General features: G+C 43.1%; 1 protein-coding gene and 1 long non-coding RNA gene across 2 annotated transcripts; one reads left to right on the forward strand and one right to left on the reverse strand.

The window, feature by feature from the left end:
* The first annotated feature begins 259 nt into the window (after window positions 1–259).
* Window positions 260–19,967, forward strand: tgfbr2l (transforming growth factor beta receptor-like). Its single transcript, XM_044215845.1, has 8 exons — window positions 260–667; window positions 11,812–11,968; window positions 15,277–15,488; window positions 16,031–16,785; window positions 18,183–18,320; window positions 18,434–18,575; window positions 19,070–19,197; window positions 19,293–19,967. The coding sequence occupies exons 1-8, from the start codon at window positions 613–615 to the stop codon at window positions 19,614–19,616; spliced, it is 1,911 nt and encodes a 636-aa protein (XP_044071780.1). The 5' UTR covers window positions 260–612; the 3' UTR covers window positions 19,617–19,967.
* Window positions 9,422–11,805, reverse strand: LOC122885184. The gene is made up of 2 exons (XR_006380061.1): window positions 10,610–11,805; window positions 9,422–10,532 (listed from the first exon to the last, which is right to left on the reverse strand). It is a non-coding gene; the product is annotated as an uncharacterized LOC122885184 (long non-coding RNA).
* Window positions 19,968–20,549: the final 582 nt, after the last annotated feature.

Consider the following 20,549-nt stretch of genomic DNA (forward strand, 5'->3'; position numbering starts at 1 on the left):
TGAAGTCAGAAATCATACGTATAATAATAAAAATCTATGAATGTTATAAAGGATAAAGCTCCACAGGGCAGCGAGGTCACTTCTGCTATGGGCTGAAGCTGTATAAATGAAATTTAATTGATTAAAAATATATTTAAAAAAACGATGTATTGGTTTGTCTGTGGTTTTGGTCATTTGGAAAACTCAAAATCACAGTTTAATAGTACTAATAATCAATAATAATCGATAACGCTGGCTGAGAGAGGCTTTGAGTTTAATAGTACTAATAATCAATAATAATCAATAATAATCAATAACGCTGGTTATGAGTGGCTTTAAGTTTAATAGTACTAATAATCAATAATAATCAATAATAATCGATAACGCTGGCTGAGAGAGGCTTCCTTGCTGCGGAGCTTCCTGGCCCATGTGGACTCCAGAGACCAGCTCCTCGGTGGAAACGGGGGCAGCAGCGGTGGGCGGGACTAAACCACATCTGGATGAAAAACATCTGGACTGCTCTCTCTCTCTGCGTACATGAGCGCCTCTCCGCTGACACCGGGGCCGAAGACCGACCGACGGACGGGACCGAACCACCGACGGACCGACTGTGTGTTCTGACTTCGCCCGCAGATGATGGCTCGGTGCTGGACGCTTTGGACCGGGATCCTCGTCCTCCTGACTGCCGGTGAGCGCTGCCTGTTCTCCGGGCTTTTCTCCTTTTTCCTCGGGGCTGTTGGTGGAGGTTCGGAGGGCCGAACACAGGGGATGGATGGAGGAGGGGGCGTTTTGTTTTGGAGAGATCTGCAAGTATTCACATCCTTTATTAAGTTAAAGTGCCAATACCACAATGTACAAGTACTCCAGGACGAGTCCAAGTACTGCTTTCAAATCCTGCTTCAGTGAGAGTACACAAGTATTTTCAGCTTCATGCAGTAAAAGTTCTGGTTCTGCAGTAAAATGTCTCCTGTGACTGATTCTGATTCTGTCTGACTTTATTAGATTATTAATACTGAAGCATCTAACTGCTTTACACACAGTTAACTAGTTTAACTAGTTTATACACAGTTAACTAGTTTAACTGCTTTATACACAGTTAGCTAGTTTTAACTGCTTTATATACTGTTAACTAGTTTAACTACTTTTATACTGTTAACTAGTTTTAACTACTTTATATACAGTTAACTAGTTTTAACTGCTTTATACACAGTTAGCTAGTTTTAACTGCTTTATACACAGTTAGCTAGTTTTAACTGCTTTATATACTGTTAACTAGTTTAACTACTTTATATACAGTTAACTAGTTTTAACTGCTTTATATACTGTTAACTATTTTTAACTACTTTATATACTGTTAACTAGTTTAACTACTTTATATACAGTTAACTATTTTTAACTACTTTATATACTGTTAACTAGTTTTAACTACTTTATATACAGTTAGCTAGTTTAACTACTTTATATACTGTTAACTAGTTTAACTACTTTATATACAGTTAACTAGTTTTAACTGCTTTATATACTGTTAACTATTTTTAACTACTTTATATACTGTTAACTAGTTTAACTACTTTATATACTGTTAACTAGTTTTAACTGCTTTATATACAGTTAACTATTTTTAACTACTTTATACACAGTTAACTAGTTTTAACTGCTTTATATACAGTTAGCTAGTTTTAACTGCTTTATATACTGTTAACTAGTTTAACTACTTTATATACAGTTAACTAGTTTTAACTACTTTATATACTGTTAACTAGTTTAACTACTTTATATACAGTTAACTAGTTTTAACTGCTTTATATACTGTTAACTATTTTTAACTACTTTATATACTGTTAACTAGTTTAACTACTTTATATACAGTTAACTAGTTTTAACTGCTTTATATACAGTTAACTATTTTTAACTACTTTATATACAGTTAACTATTTTTAACTACTTTATATACTGTTAACTAGTTTTAACTGCTTTATATACAGTTAGCTAGTTTAACTACTTTATATACTGTTAACTAGTTTAACTACTTTATATACAGTTAACTAGTTTTAACTGCTTTATATACAGTTAGCTAGTTTAACTACTTTATATACTGTTAACTAGTTTTAACTGCTTTATATACAGTTAGCTAGTTTTAACTACTTTATACACAGTTAACTAGTTTTAACTGCTTTATATACTGTTAACTAGTTTTAACTGCTTTATATACAGTTAGCTAGTTTAACTACTTTATATACAGTTAACTAGTTTTAACTATTTTATATACAGTTAACTAGTTTTAACTGTTTTATATACAGTTAGCTAGTTTTAACTGCTTTATATACTGTTAACTAGTTTTAACTGCTTTATATACAGTTAACTAGTTTTAACTACTTTATACACAGTTAACTAGTTTTAACTGCTTTATATACAGTTAGCTAGTTTAACTACTTTATATACAGTTAACTAGTTTTAACTAGTTTATATACAGTTAACTAGTTTTAACTAGTTTATATACAGTTAGCTAGTTTTAACTAGTTTATATACAGTTAACTAGTTTTAACTAGTTTATATACAGTTAACTAGTTTAACTACTTTATATACAGTTAACTAGTTTTAACTATTTTATATACAGTTAACTAGTTTTAACTGTTTTATATACAGTTAGCTAGTTTTAACTGCTTTATATACTGTTAACTAGTTTTAACTGCTTTATATACAGTTAACTAGTTTTAACTACTTTATACACAGTTAACTAGTTTTAACTGCTTTATATACAGTTAGCTAGTTTAACTACTTTATATACAGTTAACTAGTTTTAACTAGTTTATATACAGTTAACTAGTTTTAACTAGTTTATATACAGTTAGCTAGTTTTAACTAGTTTATATACAGTTAACTAGTTTTAACTAGTTTATATACAGTTAGCAAGCGGTTTAAACTCTTTAAAAACGCATCGTCACAGAGCTGAAAACAGGCTGTTTCTCTGATACGTGGTTCTCGCAGGACGGCGACGCTGCAAACACGTGATGATCTTATAGACCATGATGCATTGCTGCAGGTTAAACTACCCAACAGGATATAAAGCAGTTAAAATGAGCTCAACCTGAAACATCTGCAGCAGTAAAATGCAACACACACATGAATGCAGCAGGAATATGAATCCAGAAGCATCAGATATAATAAACACTGACAGGAAGCGTTTGTCAGACTTTAACTACATGTTGCTGATAATACTTACATACTTTTATTTAAGTTAAGGATCTGAATACTTCTTCCACCACTGCTGTTGACACACATTAAACTGGTGATTTGGTAACACAAAGGTTTACGTCCTCCATGATTGTTTTTTGGAAAGTTCATCCCACGGTGAGCGAGAATCCAGATCTTTAAAACTGGAGTAGCTAACATGCTAACACTCACTTCTGCTTCCGCTAAACACATTTTTATGTTTATTGATGCATTCGCTAAGCTAGACGTCATAACACAAAGGGCAGTTATAACATTACAAGACTAAGAGGCTACAGCAGCTCTGTGAGGCTGTACTGAGGACAGCGGTGCTTTGAGCTAAATGCTAATGTCAGCCTGCTAACATGCTCACACTGACAATGCTAACATGCTGATGTTTAGCACATATAATGTTTACCACGTCCACCGCCTTAGGTTAGCTTGTTAGCATGCTAACATTAGCTAGTTAGCAGTGAACACAGAGTGCAGCTGAGGCTGATGGGAGCGTCAGCAGCTCTGCAGGTGTTCGGTCAGAAACCAAAGTGTCGGACACGTTAACATGTCGACCTGATGGTGGCGCTAGATGGAAAGTCAGAGGATCAGCAGAGTTATTACAGTTCATCCTGAGGGGAGCATGAACGATGAAGCACGTTTCATCACAGTCCAGCAGCTGCTGGTGTTTCAGTCTGACCTGTCTGGAGGAGCGGCAGATCCTCTGACTTTCCATCTAGCGCCACCGTCATTGTGAGCACGTTAGCATTCTGATGTTAGCAGGTGTTAGCATTTAGCTCAAAGCCTGTCTGTGCCTGTGTACGGCCTCACAGAGCTGCTAGCATAGCTGCAGACTCTCAGTCTGGTTCATTTTATACTATTCAACTGTTTTTAAATGTGTTCTGGCTCATGACTTGTTCAAAATGTCTGCCTGCCTGTCTGTCTGCCTGTCTGTCTGCCTGCCTGTCTGCCTGTCTGTCTGCCTGCCTGTCTGCCTGCCTGTCTGCCTGTCTGTCTGCCTGTCTGCCTGTCTGTCTGTCTGCCTGCCTGTCTGCCTGTCTGTCTGCCTGTCTGTCTGTCTGCCTGTCTGCCTGTCTCTGTCTGCCTCTCTGCCTGCCTGTCTGTCTGCCTGCCTGCCTGTCTGTCTCTCTGTCTGCCTGTCTGCCTGCCTGTCTGTCTGCCTGCCTGCCTGTCTGCCTGCCTGCCTGTCTGCCTGCCTGCCTGCCTGCCTGTCTGTCTGCCTGTCTGCCTGTCTGTCTGTCTGCATTGACAGAGTGATTAAAAAGCAACTTATTATCTCACATCTAACAAAGAGCGAGTGTATCTGAAACGTCTTATGAGTAACACACACACACACACACACTCACACTCACACACACACACACACACACTCTTGGGTCTTAAGACGCTGGCGATGACAGCGACTGGCACTGAGAGGAAGTGTGTGTGTTTGGGTGTTTGTGTGTGTGTGTGTGTGAGCATTTTATTCATACTAATGAGGACAGTGAGGTGACGCGGTGATGGCCTGATGACTCTGGCCTCACACACACACACACACACACACACACACACACACACACACACACACACTAATAAATGCTAATATTTCCATTTTAAGCTACTTTCTGCTTCTACTCTGCTGCATCTCAGAGTCTGTTTCTAAACTGATATATTAATATATTGATATATTGATATATTGATACGGGTTAAACTACCAAATAGTAGCGTATTGAAAGTATTGGCAGTTAAAATGAGCTGGACCAGCTACAGCATTAACAGTAATGTGACAGTAATAATAAACGTAGTCTGTGATACAGTGGCGTTACGGCGACAGGAGCCATTCTGCTGAGCACTTTCAGTACTTTTACTTTTTAAACCGTGAAGCGGTAGAACCCTATTGTGTTTGTGCCGGTTTATCTTTTTGATTTGTCTGCCGCTTCGGCTCAAATTCTCGCTGAGCTGGAACGAGCTAGAAGCACGAAACTTGGCCCAATAAGTGGAAATGATGCGCATGTGCTTCCACAGAGATGTGAGCCCAATCGGCCACACGGCGGCGCTGTAATTAAGGCCCCAAAATGCCCGTTTTTAAAAGGCCACGCCCCTCACACCATAAGTCCGATTGACTTGAGATCTCTCGCACAAGTGCAGCTTAATGTGCTCTACAAAAAACCTGTGGGACCACTGAAGTCCGCCATGATGGATTTTTTGCTAATTTGCATAATGTGGAAAACAGTAAAGTGACATCTACTTTTTTAATTTTGACTCTATCGACACCAAATTTGGGATGCAGCATGTCGGGACTGAGATGCACGTTTATATTAAAAATGAGCAAGATCGGTCGAAAGACATGGCCGCCATCAACCAAAACATCATCACAAAGCGGCGGGCTTGGCGAGAAATTGGCCATAACTCATTAAGGATTTGTCCGACCATCACAAGTCTTATATCTGCAGCCGTGTTTGGGAAGAGGCGTGCCAAAACACTGTTCCTCAAAACCCGCTGGACGGAAATTCACCAAATTTGGGGGCAAGTATTAACCAAAATCTGAAGTGCCATATTGATTGGTGTAAGTGGGCGTGGCCTATCACATATTTGCTCATAACTCAGAATGTCTTTGAGCGATCTTGATTAAAGCAAACTCATCTCATTTCTCCTTTCAAACCGAATCAAGCGAACTGAAGTGGCGTTGAGTCCGATCGAGCTGGTCTGAACCCGCCCGTTACCGCCTGCGGTTATATATATATTTTTTTTATGATAATACTTTTGACTTTTACTTAACAGAGTATTGTCACTGTGTGGTAAAACACAAATGAATTTGAACTAACCCTAAGACGAACACCGCGTCTACACAGGAGGCGTAGTGTTAGCAACACGTTAGCAACACGTTAGCAGAGCAGCTGCTTCAGCGCTCCGTCCGAGTGTAGGTCACCCGCTCTGTGAGGCTGTACTCGGACACAGCGGTGCTGTGAGCTAAATGCTAACATCACAATGCTAACATGTTGATGTTTAACAGGTATAATGTTTACCATCTTAGTTTAGCGTGTTAGCATGCTAACATTAGCTAGTCAGCAGTACACACAGAGTGCAGCTGAGGCTGATGGGAGCGTCAGCAGCTCTGCAGGTGTTTGGTCAGAAACCAAAGTGTTGGACACGTTAACATGTCGACCTGATGGTGGCGCTAGATGGAAAGTCAGAGGATCAGCAGAGTTATTACAGTTCATCCTGAGGGGAGCATGAACGATGAAGCACGTCTCATCACAGCTGTTTCAGAGTAAAGTGCCAGATTAAACAAACATCAGTGAGCTTTAGAGCTGCTGACAGGTGGTCCAAGTTACCTTTGGACAGAGCCAGGCTAGCTGTTTCCCCCTGTTTCCAGTCTTTATGCTAAGCTAAGCTAACCGGCTGCTGGCTGCAGCTTCATATTTGCTGCAGAGACGCGAGAGAGAGAAAGTTTAAACCGGCTGAAAGCAGCAGGCGGGAAGTCTTTGGTGCTGCAGTGTGAAACTTCTGCAGCACATAAAATCAGTTTGCTTTGGACCCGATGAACACACACACACACACACACACACACACACACACACACACACACACGATGATCTGTGTGTGTGTGTTTAAAACAAACCTGCAGCTCTGATAGGGAGGGCCTCCTCCGAGCAGCGTGGAGTGCTTAGATTTCCCATGAGCCTTTGAGGGTGGATCACTGGATGCTAACTTGGCTCTGAACGCAGCTCACTTCTGGCTTCAATTTATTCCTGGAGGCGCACACACACACACACACACACACACACACGCACACACACACACACACACACACACACACACACACACAGAGCGTTACACAAATCTAAACACACAAAAACATACACAACTGTTACACACATGCAGAGACTCTATTGTCTTTCACTCTCTCTCTCACACACACACACACACACACACACACACACACACACACACACACACACACACACACACACACACACACACACACACACACACACACAGCCTGTACTGAGTCTAATTAAAATGAGCTTTTTGCTTCTGCAGCTCTTTCACTTCTCTCTTTCCTTTGTCTTCAGCTCTGTTTGGAAGAAACATCTGGAATAACTTCAGCTGTGTGTGTGTGTGTGTGTGACAGAGTTAATGAAGTGTTGTGTGTTTTTGTGTACAATCCCGCATGTGTGTATAAAGTATATATAATTATGATGCAATGTGGTTGAGTTTGTGTGTGTAACTGAGTGCATGTTTATGCAAATATGCATTCGACACTGTGTTTGTGTGTTTGTGTTTGTGTGTGTGTGTGTGTGTGTGTGTGTGTGTGTGTGTTGTTTTGGTTTAACTGTCATTTCTGTCATCTGGGTCTGATCACTGCTGTTGTTATGATGTGGCAGAGCATCACACACACACACACACACACACATATGTACAGTAGATGCACAAACACACACACACACACACACAGCGATCGTGTGTTTGTTTAGTGCGTCAGTATTTGCTGCAGCAGACTCTCGAGAGGCTGCATGCTAACAGGTTTTTGGGGCTAACGGGCTAACAGGGTACACACCCATGTCCTGCTCCACAGTCCTTCACTGTGACGCTGTACGTGGCAGAGCAGATACACAGCCACGCACAACAAAGTAAACTTTTCTTAAATCAATGTAGCACTTTAATTATGATGCAGTTAGTTGCTGCACTTGCTCCATATTAAATATAGTATGACAAAATAATTAAATTCTGTATTGACCTCTGCTGTGTGGTTCCCACATTAACCCAACATAAACCCCCGTTGAGTCCCTTGATAGATGATGTATTTGCATCTTTACCACGGTGAGCTTTACTGCTTCATTTTGACTGATGTTCTGTGAGTAAATATATCGATAACATGACGTTTTTTTAAATCAAAAAAAAAAAAAACATGCAGAGGAGGTGAGAGTGTTTTTTCAGCCCCGAGTAGCGCGAACACAGGAAGTGTGAACGTGTCGCGTCGCGTACTTCGACGTCTGCAGCTTGTGATCATCTTCTCCTGCATTTGCTCAAATATCTGATCAGTTTTCTAATCTGACGTGCAGCCGACGGACGGACGGACGGACGGACGGAGCCGATCATTGCGTCAGATCTCCTGCACAGCTCTGGGATCAGCTGCTCCCATGTTACAATCGTAGAAAAGGTTTCAGTCGTGGTCGTCTGGACGCTGTTTTCAGAATCAAGACGTTTCGGCTCCCATCCGGAAGTCATTCTCAGTTGTGAAAAAATTGGACTGGAACTAGAAATTTAAGCTACTCTGTGTTACATAAGCCCCGCCCTCAGGAAGGAGTCTACCTGAGTATCTGTTAATAGCTAGTTTCACCTGAAACTGACCTAATTGTTTCCATGATGGCCCAGTAATCAGTAATCAGGCCTATTGTTTTCTGGCTGCACCTCCCTCATCACTGTTAAGTACCTGATTAGCATGTGATTGGCTTGACCACGGTGTTAATACACTGTGATAGACATGATCTCATGTTATAATATCAGAGTGTGTTTGTCTTTTATTACGTGTTTATAACAATATGATGCTTCTTCATCCTGAACTCAGACTCGTCCGGTTAGAGTTATCTGCAACGTGAGCTTATTACTGTGCAGCAAGCTAATTATTCCAAAATCACGTTATCAATAAAATATAGATAATATACGTAGTTGGGTGAAAAGATGTGTTTTCATTCGTGTTGATAAACCAGATTCCAGACTGGTTCAGTGAAGAACGTAAATAATATTAGTAACTTACAGTTTTTCTCATTCGCTTTGGTACTGTTTTCACAAGTAAGGTGTACGTTTTCAAAACTCTTAGTACAAAAATCCAGACTGATCCCACTTGTAACGCAGCAAGTCATTCTCTCAAAACCTGAAGGGAATGCTTTCAGTCAGTTGCACATGTTTTCAGTCCACATAATCATTGTTTCAAACACAAGATTATTGTAATATGTAATGGGAAACATTTGGTTTAATCACCGAAACACAACAGTATGATCTTCTTTCAGTTTAGTACTTTTAACAATCAGTTCATCCGACAGCAAACAATGCAAGATACATGTTTCAAATCTTAGAAGTGCTGAAATTAATATGCTACAGTACTATAAAAGACAGATTACACAGTTTCACATTAGGCAATACACTTACATTACTTACATTTACATAATCTATCATTTCCAAAATATCCAATCCTATGTGTGATCAAGTGAAGGATCAATGAAGACATCCTCTACAATCATTTGGGCAAATTAGTTTTTATTTTTCAGATATAATTGTAACATAGGTATACTTTCTATTATGTAACATAATGAGAACAAAACACAACATTTAGTGCACACATTACATTCATTTGGATCAAGCCTGTCTTGAGCACAATGAATGTTATCATTGTTCGAGCACCTTGGCAAAAACCTTTTGGCGTGACGAATCCATGCATGACATTGGTCAACGCTGATGTCATAACATGCATCGTCCGTGGCCTGAAGGAGGGTGGCGCGCTCAAGGGTTTGGCGATCACAGACCTTCCACCTCCATGCTGAAAAACATCCCTCAGTAGGGTTGAGGAAAGGAGAGTATGGAGGCAGGTAGAGAGTCATGAATCGAGGATGGGCCTGAAACCATGCTTGAACTACCTCTGCGTGGTGAAAGCTGACATTGTCCCACACACATTTACACAGGTGACCCCTTCACCTTGACAGGCCGGCTCAATTTCATTGAGAAACTCGATAAGATGTGCAGCATTGTAGGAGCCAAGTAATGGCCTACGTCCCACGACACCATCTTCAGAGATAGCTGCGCACATGGAGGTGTTTCCTCCACGTTGTCCAGGCGCTTGGACGGCGGCCCATTGGCCGATGACGTTCCGTCTCCACGGCGACGAGTTTTGGCAAGGTTAAAGCCCGCTTCATCAACAAAAATGTACTTGTGATGGTTCACATCAGCGTCAAGCACCATAACGCTCTAAAATATATATTTTGGTTAGTTCTTTTTACAGTGTTGTTCCAATATACATATGACGTAAGTGATGCGTTAAATAGTAACAGTAATACAATATATAGTGCTGTACCTGAACATACTCAGTCCTTAGTTTCACCCGGTCATTGTTTCTCTCAGAAGGCACCAGGTAAATGTGTTTCGTTGATACCTGGTGCCTCTTTAAAAGGCGGGCTACTGTTGGTAGGCTGATGGATGCCACATTGGCAAAGGTGCCATTGTTCTCCTCAGTTGGCTGCTTTATTTCTGACAGCCATATATCATTCCTGGCCCTCACCATTTCCACCACTGCCAACTCTTGCTGGTCGGTCAGCACACGGCTGAGGCCGCCACTACGGGGTTTTCTGTCAATTCTAAGCAACAGAGTATACTGTCAATAGATCATACTGTACAAATACTGTAACATGTCTGATGAATTTACATGCATTACCATTTACTGTGAATGTAGTAGTATACATCCTCCACACTTTTTTTTCATGGCGAACAGTTCGGATGATTTGGATCAAATACTCGGCCTCGGTGCACCACATGATCAACGACGATGGCCCGGACTTCATTAGAGACACCAGTTCTGCCTCCCCCTCTCTCGTGACCAACCCTTTGATGGGCCCCATGCCCACCTCTCTGACGGATCCCTTGTCCACGAGCCCTTCTTATTCCTCGCCGTCTATCCTGCTCCATGTTGAAAGAGATTGCCAGTGTTTACACCCCCACTTTTATATCTAATGACCAACTGTGGTTACCCCTATCTGAAATCAATTAGCAATAACGAGTGTTCATCATGCGTGGTTAATTTATATGTTCGTACAAAAACACGTTTTATTTCTGTAGTTCTCAAAATCGATATACTGTTTATTGCTGAGATGAAAATATATAGGTTTACCAAACGGTTCAGTGATTAACCATTAAGATCCGTTGGATTAAGTGTTGGTCAAATGTATTCACGCAAATTAGATGAGAAGCATATCGAAAGTATCGTGAGCACTGCACTGTGAAAGACGATTACTTCATATGAAAGGCATTTCTTTGATGACACACTGATTAGGTGTGGTGAAAAAGCGAACATGTGACTACATGTTTGAAAAGACAGACTTTTTGATGAGTTTTGTACTAACAGTTGTGAGGTTTTACCACATACTTGTGAAAATAGTACCAAAGCGAATAAAACAAACTGTAACGACCTGCATCATCTCCTGAGAAGCTGCTGCTGCAACACACAGTAAGCTAGCTGAGCTAGCTGTAAGCTAATAAACACAGAACGTCTGCGGAGGATGTGGCGAAGTCAGGTCACATGACCTCCTCTGAAACGTGGACGAGTGTTTCCAGGTGGGAGAAATGTATCTCGGGCTGTGTGAACGGAGCAGGACGAGACTTTTTTTACTGGTGTTTACTAAAAGCAGCAGGAAGCTACGAGGCAAAACAGGAAGTGGAACAAAACGAAGAAGTGAGCGGGCCGCGTGAGGTCGATAACAACATCACACTACTTCCTCCTTTGCTCCCTTAAGCCGCTAGAGGGCGTTGTCAAATGTCGGTTTTGTGGATTTTCTGAAACGACTGATGCTGCGGTTTTTCTTCAGTTTCAGGAGCCTGAAGTTAACGTATCCAGGCGTCGCTCTCTCTTTCACCCCGCAGGGCTTCCTGTTGTCGTCCAGTCTTTCAGCCACCTGAGCTTCAACCTGTGTAGGTGGTGTGAGGTGTCCAGTCCGGTGTGTAGAGACAGCGTCTGCTTCAGTAACTGCACCCTGTCCTCCTTCTGCACCGTCATAGAGGAGATCTGCATCGCCATGTGGTGAGTGGACTTTAAATTCAAACTATACTGAGCTGTTCAGATTCAACATTTGCAGTCTGCTAGTGCAGTGCCCGTTCAAAACATTCCTGTTCGGAACGGCCTCCGGTATTGCTGCTTGCAGTTTTCTCGAGAACCGCTCATCCAAACACTGCGCTTCCTTGGGTCCTGAGCAATACACGAACATTGCTTGAAACGTTTGAGTTTAGCGAAACAAAACGGCAAACTTACAAGACTTTACTACAGTGTGACATCTCCGGTTCTCTTTCTTCATTTGTTCTTGAATGTACTGTAGCGAGCGACGGAGAATGAGCTGTACCCAGCATGCCGTTCGGCAGTGTAACAGTTAACTCAATATACTACACAGTGTGTACTTCTGGCAGTAGTAACGCGCTAAGAATATAAAATCTATGTCCCATAGATCTCAGGAGCTCCCACTCGACACTGCACTTCCTCGGGTCCTCAGCAATACACCGGCCAAGTGTGAAGTCAGTCGGATGAATGGTTGTCTAGAAAATCAAAGGACAGACACACAGAAAGAAAGAAAGACAGACAGACAGAGATTCCTTGGTACTGAAGTAGTTTGCCTTGTGGTCCAGCAGAGGGCGGCCCGATTGGCCAATCAGTAAACTAAGCTAATCAATAAATGAAGGAGGACACTTGAGCAAAGCCGAGCTGATCAGATAATCAGGACGCAGAAGCATCTGAGAGGCAGAGAGTGGAAGTATTTGGGGTTCTATGATGTAAAATTATACAAGATCCAAGCAGAGTCACTGCTCAGAGCCAAGAAACTCAGTAAAACCACAACTTATCGTTTTTAATCTTCAGTTTTTGTACAGATGAAACAAACATGAAATGTAACATGTTATAACGTGACCTTTAAAGGTGCTGGTAGGTGGATTTTATCACCTCTGGACTGAGCCAGGCTAGCTGTTCGCCCAGGTTTCCAGTCTTTATGCTAAGCTAAGCTAACCAGCTGCAGGCTGTAGCTTCACATTTACCGTACAGACATAATAATAATAAAACTTTATTTATAGAGCACTTATCAAAACAAAATACAAAGTGCTTCACAACAAGAGAAATAAAATAACACAGTGAATGACGAAATATAAAGAAATAAAACACATGAAATACAGAAAAGCAATAAAATAAACAGCCAGACATGAGAGTCGCATCAATACGAACATTTAGCTCTCAGAGAGAAAGACGATGAGCGTATTTCCTAAAACGTTGGACTGTTCCTTTAATGAGTGATCGTAGAGAAACCCAGCCACCCTAAACACAAGAGAATATAAACTCAGCTGGGTTGTTTTAAAAACAACACAATGTGCAAGTGATTGAAATGATTTGAATATGTCTTCAATATGTTAAGGGCTCCTCATTTACTGTAATATTTATATTTGTCTTTGTGTTTGTCGCAGTGGTTTGGTGTCTGTCTTGTAAAGTGCTGTTACATAAAGAACGATATGTCCTGAAGCCTTTAGTGTCTAACAAAAATGCTGAAATATCAATGTGCACTCACACACACGCTCATTGTTTTCCTTCAGCACGATCCCATGAGCCAGCAGAGTACACCACAGTACAGCTAAGCTACTTCAATGTGTTGTTGATCAGCATTATGAAACATCCTGAAGTGATTTCTCTCAACTCGCTACTGTTGCAGAAAAAAAACATGTGACTGCAATTTTGCCTTTTTCATATTAGATTTCAAAGGTTCCCACAGTTGTTTTTCATGCTGGAGAGAGCGTGACGACCTCTGGAGCTTCAAACCTGTCGAACCGTTCACAAGCTCAACACTGGCATCACTTTCTTCGCGATAGGAAAGTTTCTGCTGATTCGAGCTTTTGTTTGGATAACAGTGCCGGGATCCCCCTCGCCGCTCCCCTCTCATTTCCTGTTCACGTCAGCCTGCCCGACCCTCCCAGATAGCTGCAGGAAACCAGCGATAAGAGGGAACTGAGAGAGAAGAGAGGAGTGGAAAACGCTGGTTTATTCAGGTCAAAGTTGACAGGGATCGTCTTGGAGCTGCTCAGACTGTCTGTAGAACAACAGGCTGTTATTTACCAGAGGCTGAAGACCATTTCAGACCTGCACCCCTTTAATCTGACGGCAATTTAACATGTTGGTTTCATGTCTGAGTAAGAACCCGACTTGAGTCACTTTTACATAGAAGTCATGACGACAATCTGACTGTCGAACCCGAATCATTTCCACATCACTTTCAACACGACACGCAGCTGAAGTGAATGCTGTCAGATTGACGTAAACACTGCAGCAACACAAGGTGAAACATGCAGAGAGAGCGTCTTGTTCTGCCTTATTACATCTCTGTAATACATTTATTATCTCAATCATCTCATGCACAAAATCAGTTTAATAAACTAGGAAACACTGTGAAAGAGCTGAAGGTGTTGAGGAGATCAATCACCTCATGTCAGATCAGTCTAAGTGTGTTTAAATGCATGAATATCCTGGTTTCTGAAACCTGGATAGGCTACCAGGAGTACTCCGATATAAACCAGGATACTGTGTCATGTAAACACCTGATCCAGGTTTGTGATTGTTCTCTGTTGGTAGAGAAATCAGTAGCTGCGATGTCGAGGGATAAAGCACACCTGCACACAAATGAGCTGAAACCAGGAAAAGACTCAAAACCAGGATACTAATGTGCATGTAAACGCACTCTATAAAGACTATTTTCCCCTCGCGGTGTGACTGGAGCAGAAGAAGTTAAAAACCTCGTACAAACACAGTAATAATCAGACCAGCACACCCGCTTATGTTTTTTTGTTGAATAAATGAATATCCAGCAAAACGCTTTGTGCAGCATGTAAGCATATTAAGAATTAAACAACGTTTTTGGTCACAAAGCTTTTTAGCTCTAAAAGCAGCTGCTCAGTCTGAGAGAAGTCTGTGAAAACAGAACAATGATGAACTTTTAAAACCATATTTTTATGACAGCCATTTAATAAGGATTCAATCAGCTCACCAACAAATCCAACAATACAAAAACACCAGAGATGACAGTTTTCACAACTAAAACACCTAAAACACAGTTTGCAGCTCTGATGCTCTCAGCTTAATAAATAAATGCATACATAAAGATTAAAGAAGTCAGCTGTATACATAGGGAAAGCATATTTATACCAAATTGAACAAAACAATTATTCATATAAAAGAATATTACACACAGTTAAGTTTTGAGAAATGAACCAGAATAAAAGACAGTGGGTGTAATTCAGTGATGGACAGATGGACGCACAGATATTTTATTTTTACAAACAGAGATCAATGTTCTTCGGCTCCTCCAGGAGGAAGACCAACGACACAATGACAGTGCACACGATGTGTCACAACCCCACTCTGCCACTAGAGGGCGTCGACCCCGGCCTGCTGCTGAACTTCACCTCCAGAGAGTGTCACATGGTCCCACAGCCCGCAGAGGACGGCGCCATGATGGTCTGCGGCTGCCAGGGAGAACACGAATGTAACGACAAGCTCATCTTCGACAAGGGAGCCAACGGTGAAGAGACGCGAGGATGGAGGAACTATGGGATGGATGGATGGATGGATGGATGAATGGATGGATGTAGGAATGAATGAATGAATGAACGGATGGATTGACTGATGGAGGAATGGATGGATGGATGGATGTAGGAATGAATGAATGAATGAACGGATGGATTGACTGATGGAGGAATGGATGGATGGATGGACTGATGGAGGAATGGATGGATGGATGGATGGATGGATGGATGGAGGAATGAATGAATGGATGGATGGATGGATTGACTGATGGAGGAATGAATGGATGGATGGATGGAGGAATGGATGGAGGAATGAATGGATGGATGGATGGATGGATGAGTGGATGGATGGATGGATGGATGGATGATGGATGAATGATGGATGATGGATGAATGATGGATGATGGATGGATGAGTGGATGAGTGGATGGATGGATGAGTGGATGGATGGATTGGGTGGATGGATGGATGGATGGATGGATGGATGGACTGATGGATGAAGGATGAGTAGATTTCAGTATTTCCTTTTGTCCTGCAGGATTCTCCAAGCTGCAGAGTAAAGACGTGATCCCGGTGGTGGTGGTTAGCCTGGTGCCTCCTGTCCTGGTGGCCATAGTTGCCACCGCCGCCTTCTACTTTTACCGCACACACCGTCCTGACAAACCGGGCCCTCCTGCACGCCCTGACTGGCCCACCAAACGCACCCCAGAGCTCTACGAGGCTTTCGACCAGCCATGTGGGGGTCTGGGGGCTCGGGGAGAGGGTGGAGGAGGAGGTGTGACGGGTCCTGGGGCTGAAGGGGAGGAGTCTAATGCCAAGCTGCCATCTTCCAACAATGACATCATCAGTGACATGACAGATTGGCATGGCCAACTGGCTGAACCACTGCCCATCAAGCTGGAGGTCCTGGTGGGGAAGGGGCGCTTTGCTGAAGTGTGGAGGGCACGCCTGCTGCAGGGCGAGAGGGGTGGAGTTAACAGTTATGAAAGTGTGGCGGTGAAGGTGTTTCCAGCTGTAGAGTACGCCTCGTGGAGAAACGAGTGCTCCATCTTCTCTGACCCCAAGCTGGAGCATGACAACGTGGTTCGATTCCTAGCAGCGGAAGAGAGGGGCCCGCCCGACCACGCCCTCAGGAAGTACTGGCTGGTTTTGGCCTATTACAGCCTCGGGAACCTGCAGGACTTCCTCACAGCCAGCATACTGAGCTGGGAGGAACTTGTTCCCATGGCAGGCAGCATTGCTCGGGGGTTAGCTCATCTCCATAGTGACACAACGCCCAGTGGGGTACCAAAGGTAAGTCAGTCTATAATCTCTGGAAGTCCAGTTTTGCTGACCGCAATCATTCCTCATTTATTCAGCACATCTTACCTTCCATGTGCTCCATTTATTCTGACTAGACTACTGTAGCTTCACTATAGATCTGGGAGCCATGTTGACTTCCTTGTTCTATCTTTAATGGCAGAGGTTCATAAAGACAGTTTGATATTGTTTACTTTCAGTCCAGAGTCCAGAGTCCAGAGTGCACCCAGGGCGCCGCCTCCAACCTCACAACAAGACTGTGGCCTTTTTATCAGCACAGTGGATCATGCAAAGAGTCTCCTGTTGAGCGGTAGCTGTGAATCTTAATAGTTCACTAGCTCGTTTGCGCTCTAGTTAACTTATTTTGTATAGAATATTTCCTTTTAAAAACGCACCCACCCTTTAATTCCACTGTAATGTATGTAGGCGGGCATGTACCCGGAACAGCCCTGTGTCTTTGTGTCCTGTTAGGAAACAGCCTTTCCTTTTAAACTGACCACAGTGGACAGTGACATGGAAATACAAGCAAACCTGATGTCAAACTGTCTTTGTGAACCTCTGCTGAACCTCTGCTAGATCAAAAATTCTCAGTGTTAGTGATTAAGGACGCCTCAATTCCCATTTTGACAAACGAACAACCACATTTTGTTGTACACACATGTACCACTACCTACAGGTACAAATGAAGAAGACAGTCAATAAGGGAGTAACGGGGGGGAATATCCAGGAGCTAGTGAGCTATGCTAATTCATTAAAACAGCATAAAGGCCTGGTCACACCAGAGTGACAGCAAAATTCATAAACACGTCTTCGTAAAATACGTGGCTCTAGAAGTTTGATGACATAGTGACTATCAGCACAGCTAATTGGTAAACTGCTGTAGCTGGCGAGCTAACTGCTAACATGCCAGCAAGCCTGACTGATGTTCGGTTCTTGCATCTTTTTAGGAGAATATTAGCTGTAAATAAAAATATTAACAAAAATTGGGAGTTACCTTTTACTCAGCCCTGAGTTGTGTCTACAGGCATTCCTTTAAGACATAATTTATCATTAAGGTAGGGCGGTCTCTTCATGTGACCTGAGAGGTGTACTTCAGGACAAAAAAATGTTTGCAATGCTCGGTAAGATTATTGCTCTGGTGCTAATAACTGAAGGGAACTCGGATCAGTGTATTAACATTTGAATCATCTCAGATCTTCTCTCATCTGGACTGAGTTGGTCCGAATAGTGCAACGCATCATTCAGTCACTCACAATGTGAACACCTTGTGAGAAAACAAGTTTCTGTGCTCTGTAAAGCATGTCCAGCTTCACTCTGCCCTTTGCAGACTTGAGCAGCTTGATGTTGATGTTGCACGTTCTGCTTGTTGCCGGTTGCCTGTGTTGCTGTAGGTGCCAGTTGCCCATCGGGACCTGAAGAGCAGTAACATTGTGGTGAAGAGCAGGAAGGAGTGCGCTCTGTGTGACTTTGGTCTGGCGTTAAGACTGGACCTCTCCCTTACTGTCGACGACTACGCCAACAGTGGACAGGTAAACTGTGCAGGTTTAGTTGTTAAATCGTGGTTAAATATATCACAAAGAAGAACTTGCATCTGGTGTTTTGGTCTTCCTTTGACTGGACTCCCCTGCATCATCCTGTCCAGGTGGGGACAGCTCGCTACATGGCTCCTGAGGTACTTGAGTCCAGGGTGAACCTGGAGGACCTTGAGGCCTTTAAACAGATGGATGTGTACTCCATGGCTCTGGTCCTCTGGGAGATGGCGTCCCGCTGCCACGCCATCGGAGGTAGGAGCTTGTTTCTATCAATCAGCAGAATAGAAGCAAGGCGTCAACCTTCTCGAGAGAGAACCAGTTCCATAAATATGTCGTAACCCACCTTCACTCCGTATCATGAAGTGAATTAAAGACTGTACACACAGTTACTGTGCTGAACATGATCAGAGCACGATACCGTCTGATCACACGATACATCTGTTAATTAGTTTTGCGGGGCTGCTGTCAATCTGGCTCTTTAGCAGCTAGATGCTCCGCTATGTTCAGCAGCTGCTCTCTGACTGCGTCTGGCTGCTGTTTGCTGCCGAGCAGGAAGCGTTCAGAGGCTTTTTACAGCTTCTTCTTCTCTGGAAGCGACGCTCTGAGAGCTGAGAGCGAACCAGAGCAGCAGCAGACGAACAGCGAGCTGAAAGTCTCTATGAAGCTGTTGAATTGAATTTAGAAACACATCAGTGTCTGTGGCCATACTGAAACACCTGTGTGAATGTAATGTGTGTGTGTTGCAGAGGTGAAGAGCTACGAGCCGGCGTTTGGCTCCAAGGTTTGTGAGCAGCCCTGTGTGGACAGCATGAGAGACCTGGTGCTGAGGGACCGAGGACGGCCGGACATCCCCTCAGCGTGGACGCAGCACCAGGTCAGATACACTTCAGACTCTTACTCAGACTGCATGAAAGGACAATGTCATGTCTTGGATGTCCGGCTGTCTAACTCCTGTCTTCTGTCCCCCAGGGGATGAGTGTCTTCTGCTCCACCATCACTGAGTGCTGGGACCACGACCCTGAGGCCAGACTGACGGCTCACTGCGTGGTGGAGCGCTTCAGTGTGCTGCAGCAGGAGGAGGAGGAGGAACCGAGGCCAGAAGCTGACGGAGAGGAAGACGGAGACAGAGAAAAGGACTCAGAGACACCAGACAATGATCGGGTTCCCTCCTTCTCCACTGCTGCTTCCTCCCCCTCCTCCTCTTCCTCCGTCCAGACTCCTCAGCCAGACTCAAAGAGAGGTGGTACAGAGGTATCCCATGATTCCCTGGTTCACACTGGCTCCGTGGTGTGAGCGCTATGACCCTCCTTCGTCCCGTCGCTGGCTGCGTTTCCACTGCCCGTGTAATCTTGTTACTGTGACTCACAGTGAAGTGATAAGTGACTAAAAGTGGCCGTAAAAACTCAGCCGGAGCGGCAGATAAAGTGCGTATTTAAAAACGAGCCCAACCCTCTGCGTTAGCTTATTTGCTGGTTTTATGGAGTTCACCCTTTTTAGCCGTGCTGGCAGTGTTGATCATTCCAGGCTGAAATATCTCCACAAGTGTTGGATGGATTTCAAAGAAATGTTTGTCCCCAGAGGATGAACCCTAGTGACTTTGGTAATCCCCTGAATTTACCTCTAGCGCCACCAGCAGGCTGACATGACATGGCTGGCTGGTGGGACTGGTGGATCTGGGAGATGGAAGATCCTGGCATCCCGGTGCCAGGAGCCCTGACTAAAACCGGCTGCTGTGGTTGGAGGAAGTGGGGAGCTGGGGGAGACTGATGATTTGTCGAAATCACAGCAGCAGAGGCCAGTAGTAAAATCCCCCAATAATCTACAGAAAATATGTTTATAATATTTGTTCAATGGCAGTTAAATGTCTGCACACCCAGTTGGTGTTTGTTAAAGGGTGATTTCGCTATTTTTAAACACATTTTGGGGTTGAAATAACTAGTAGGTACAAAAAGGTTTGGAATCCATGAGGTAGATGGCTTCAGTCGGAAGCCGCTGTATTCCTTGGGGGCGACTGTGCCCGTCAAAATAACGTCCACAAAAAGTTCTTCCTGTTGACACTGACAGGCTCCGATTGCTTTACTAGGTGTCTACTTTACGAACAGATCAGTAGTTCAGCTAAAAACACCAAATTCTGTTAAGACCTGACACCAAAATGTCAGGTACAGACAGAACATTTGGGGAAAAACACAAATAGTTTCTAAAACTGAGCTTTGTTGTGTTAAAGTA

This window comes from Siniperca chuatsi, linkage group LG12 (genome assembly GCF_020085105.1).
Source record: "Siniperca chuatsi isolate FFG_IHB_CAS linkage group LG12, ASM2008510v1, whole genome shotgun sequence".
NCBI classification, from domain to species: domain Eukaryota; kingdom Metazoa; phylum Chordata; class Actinopteri; order Centrarchiformes; family Sinipercidae; genus Siniperca; species Siniperca chuatsi.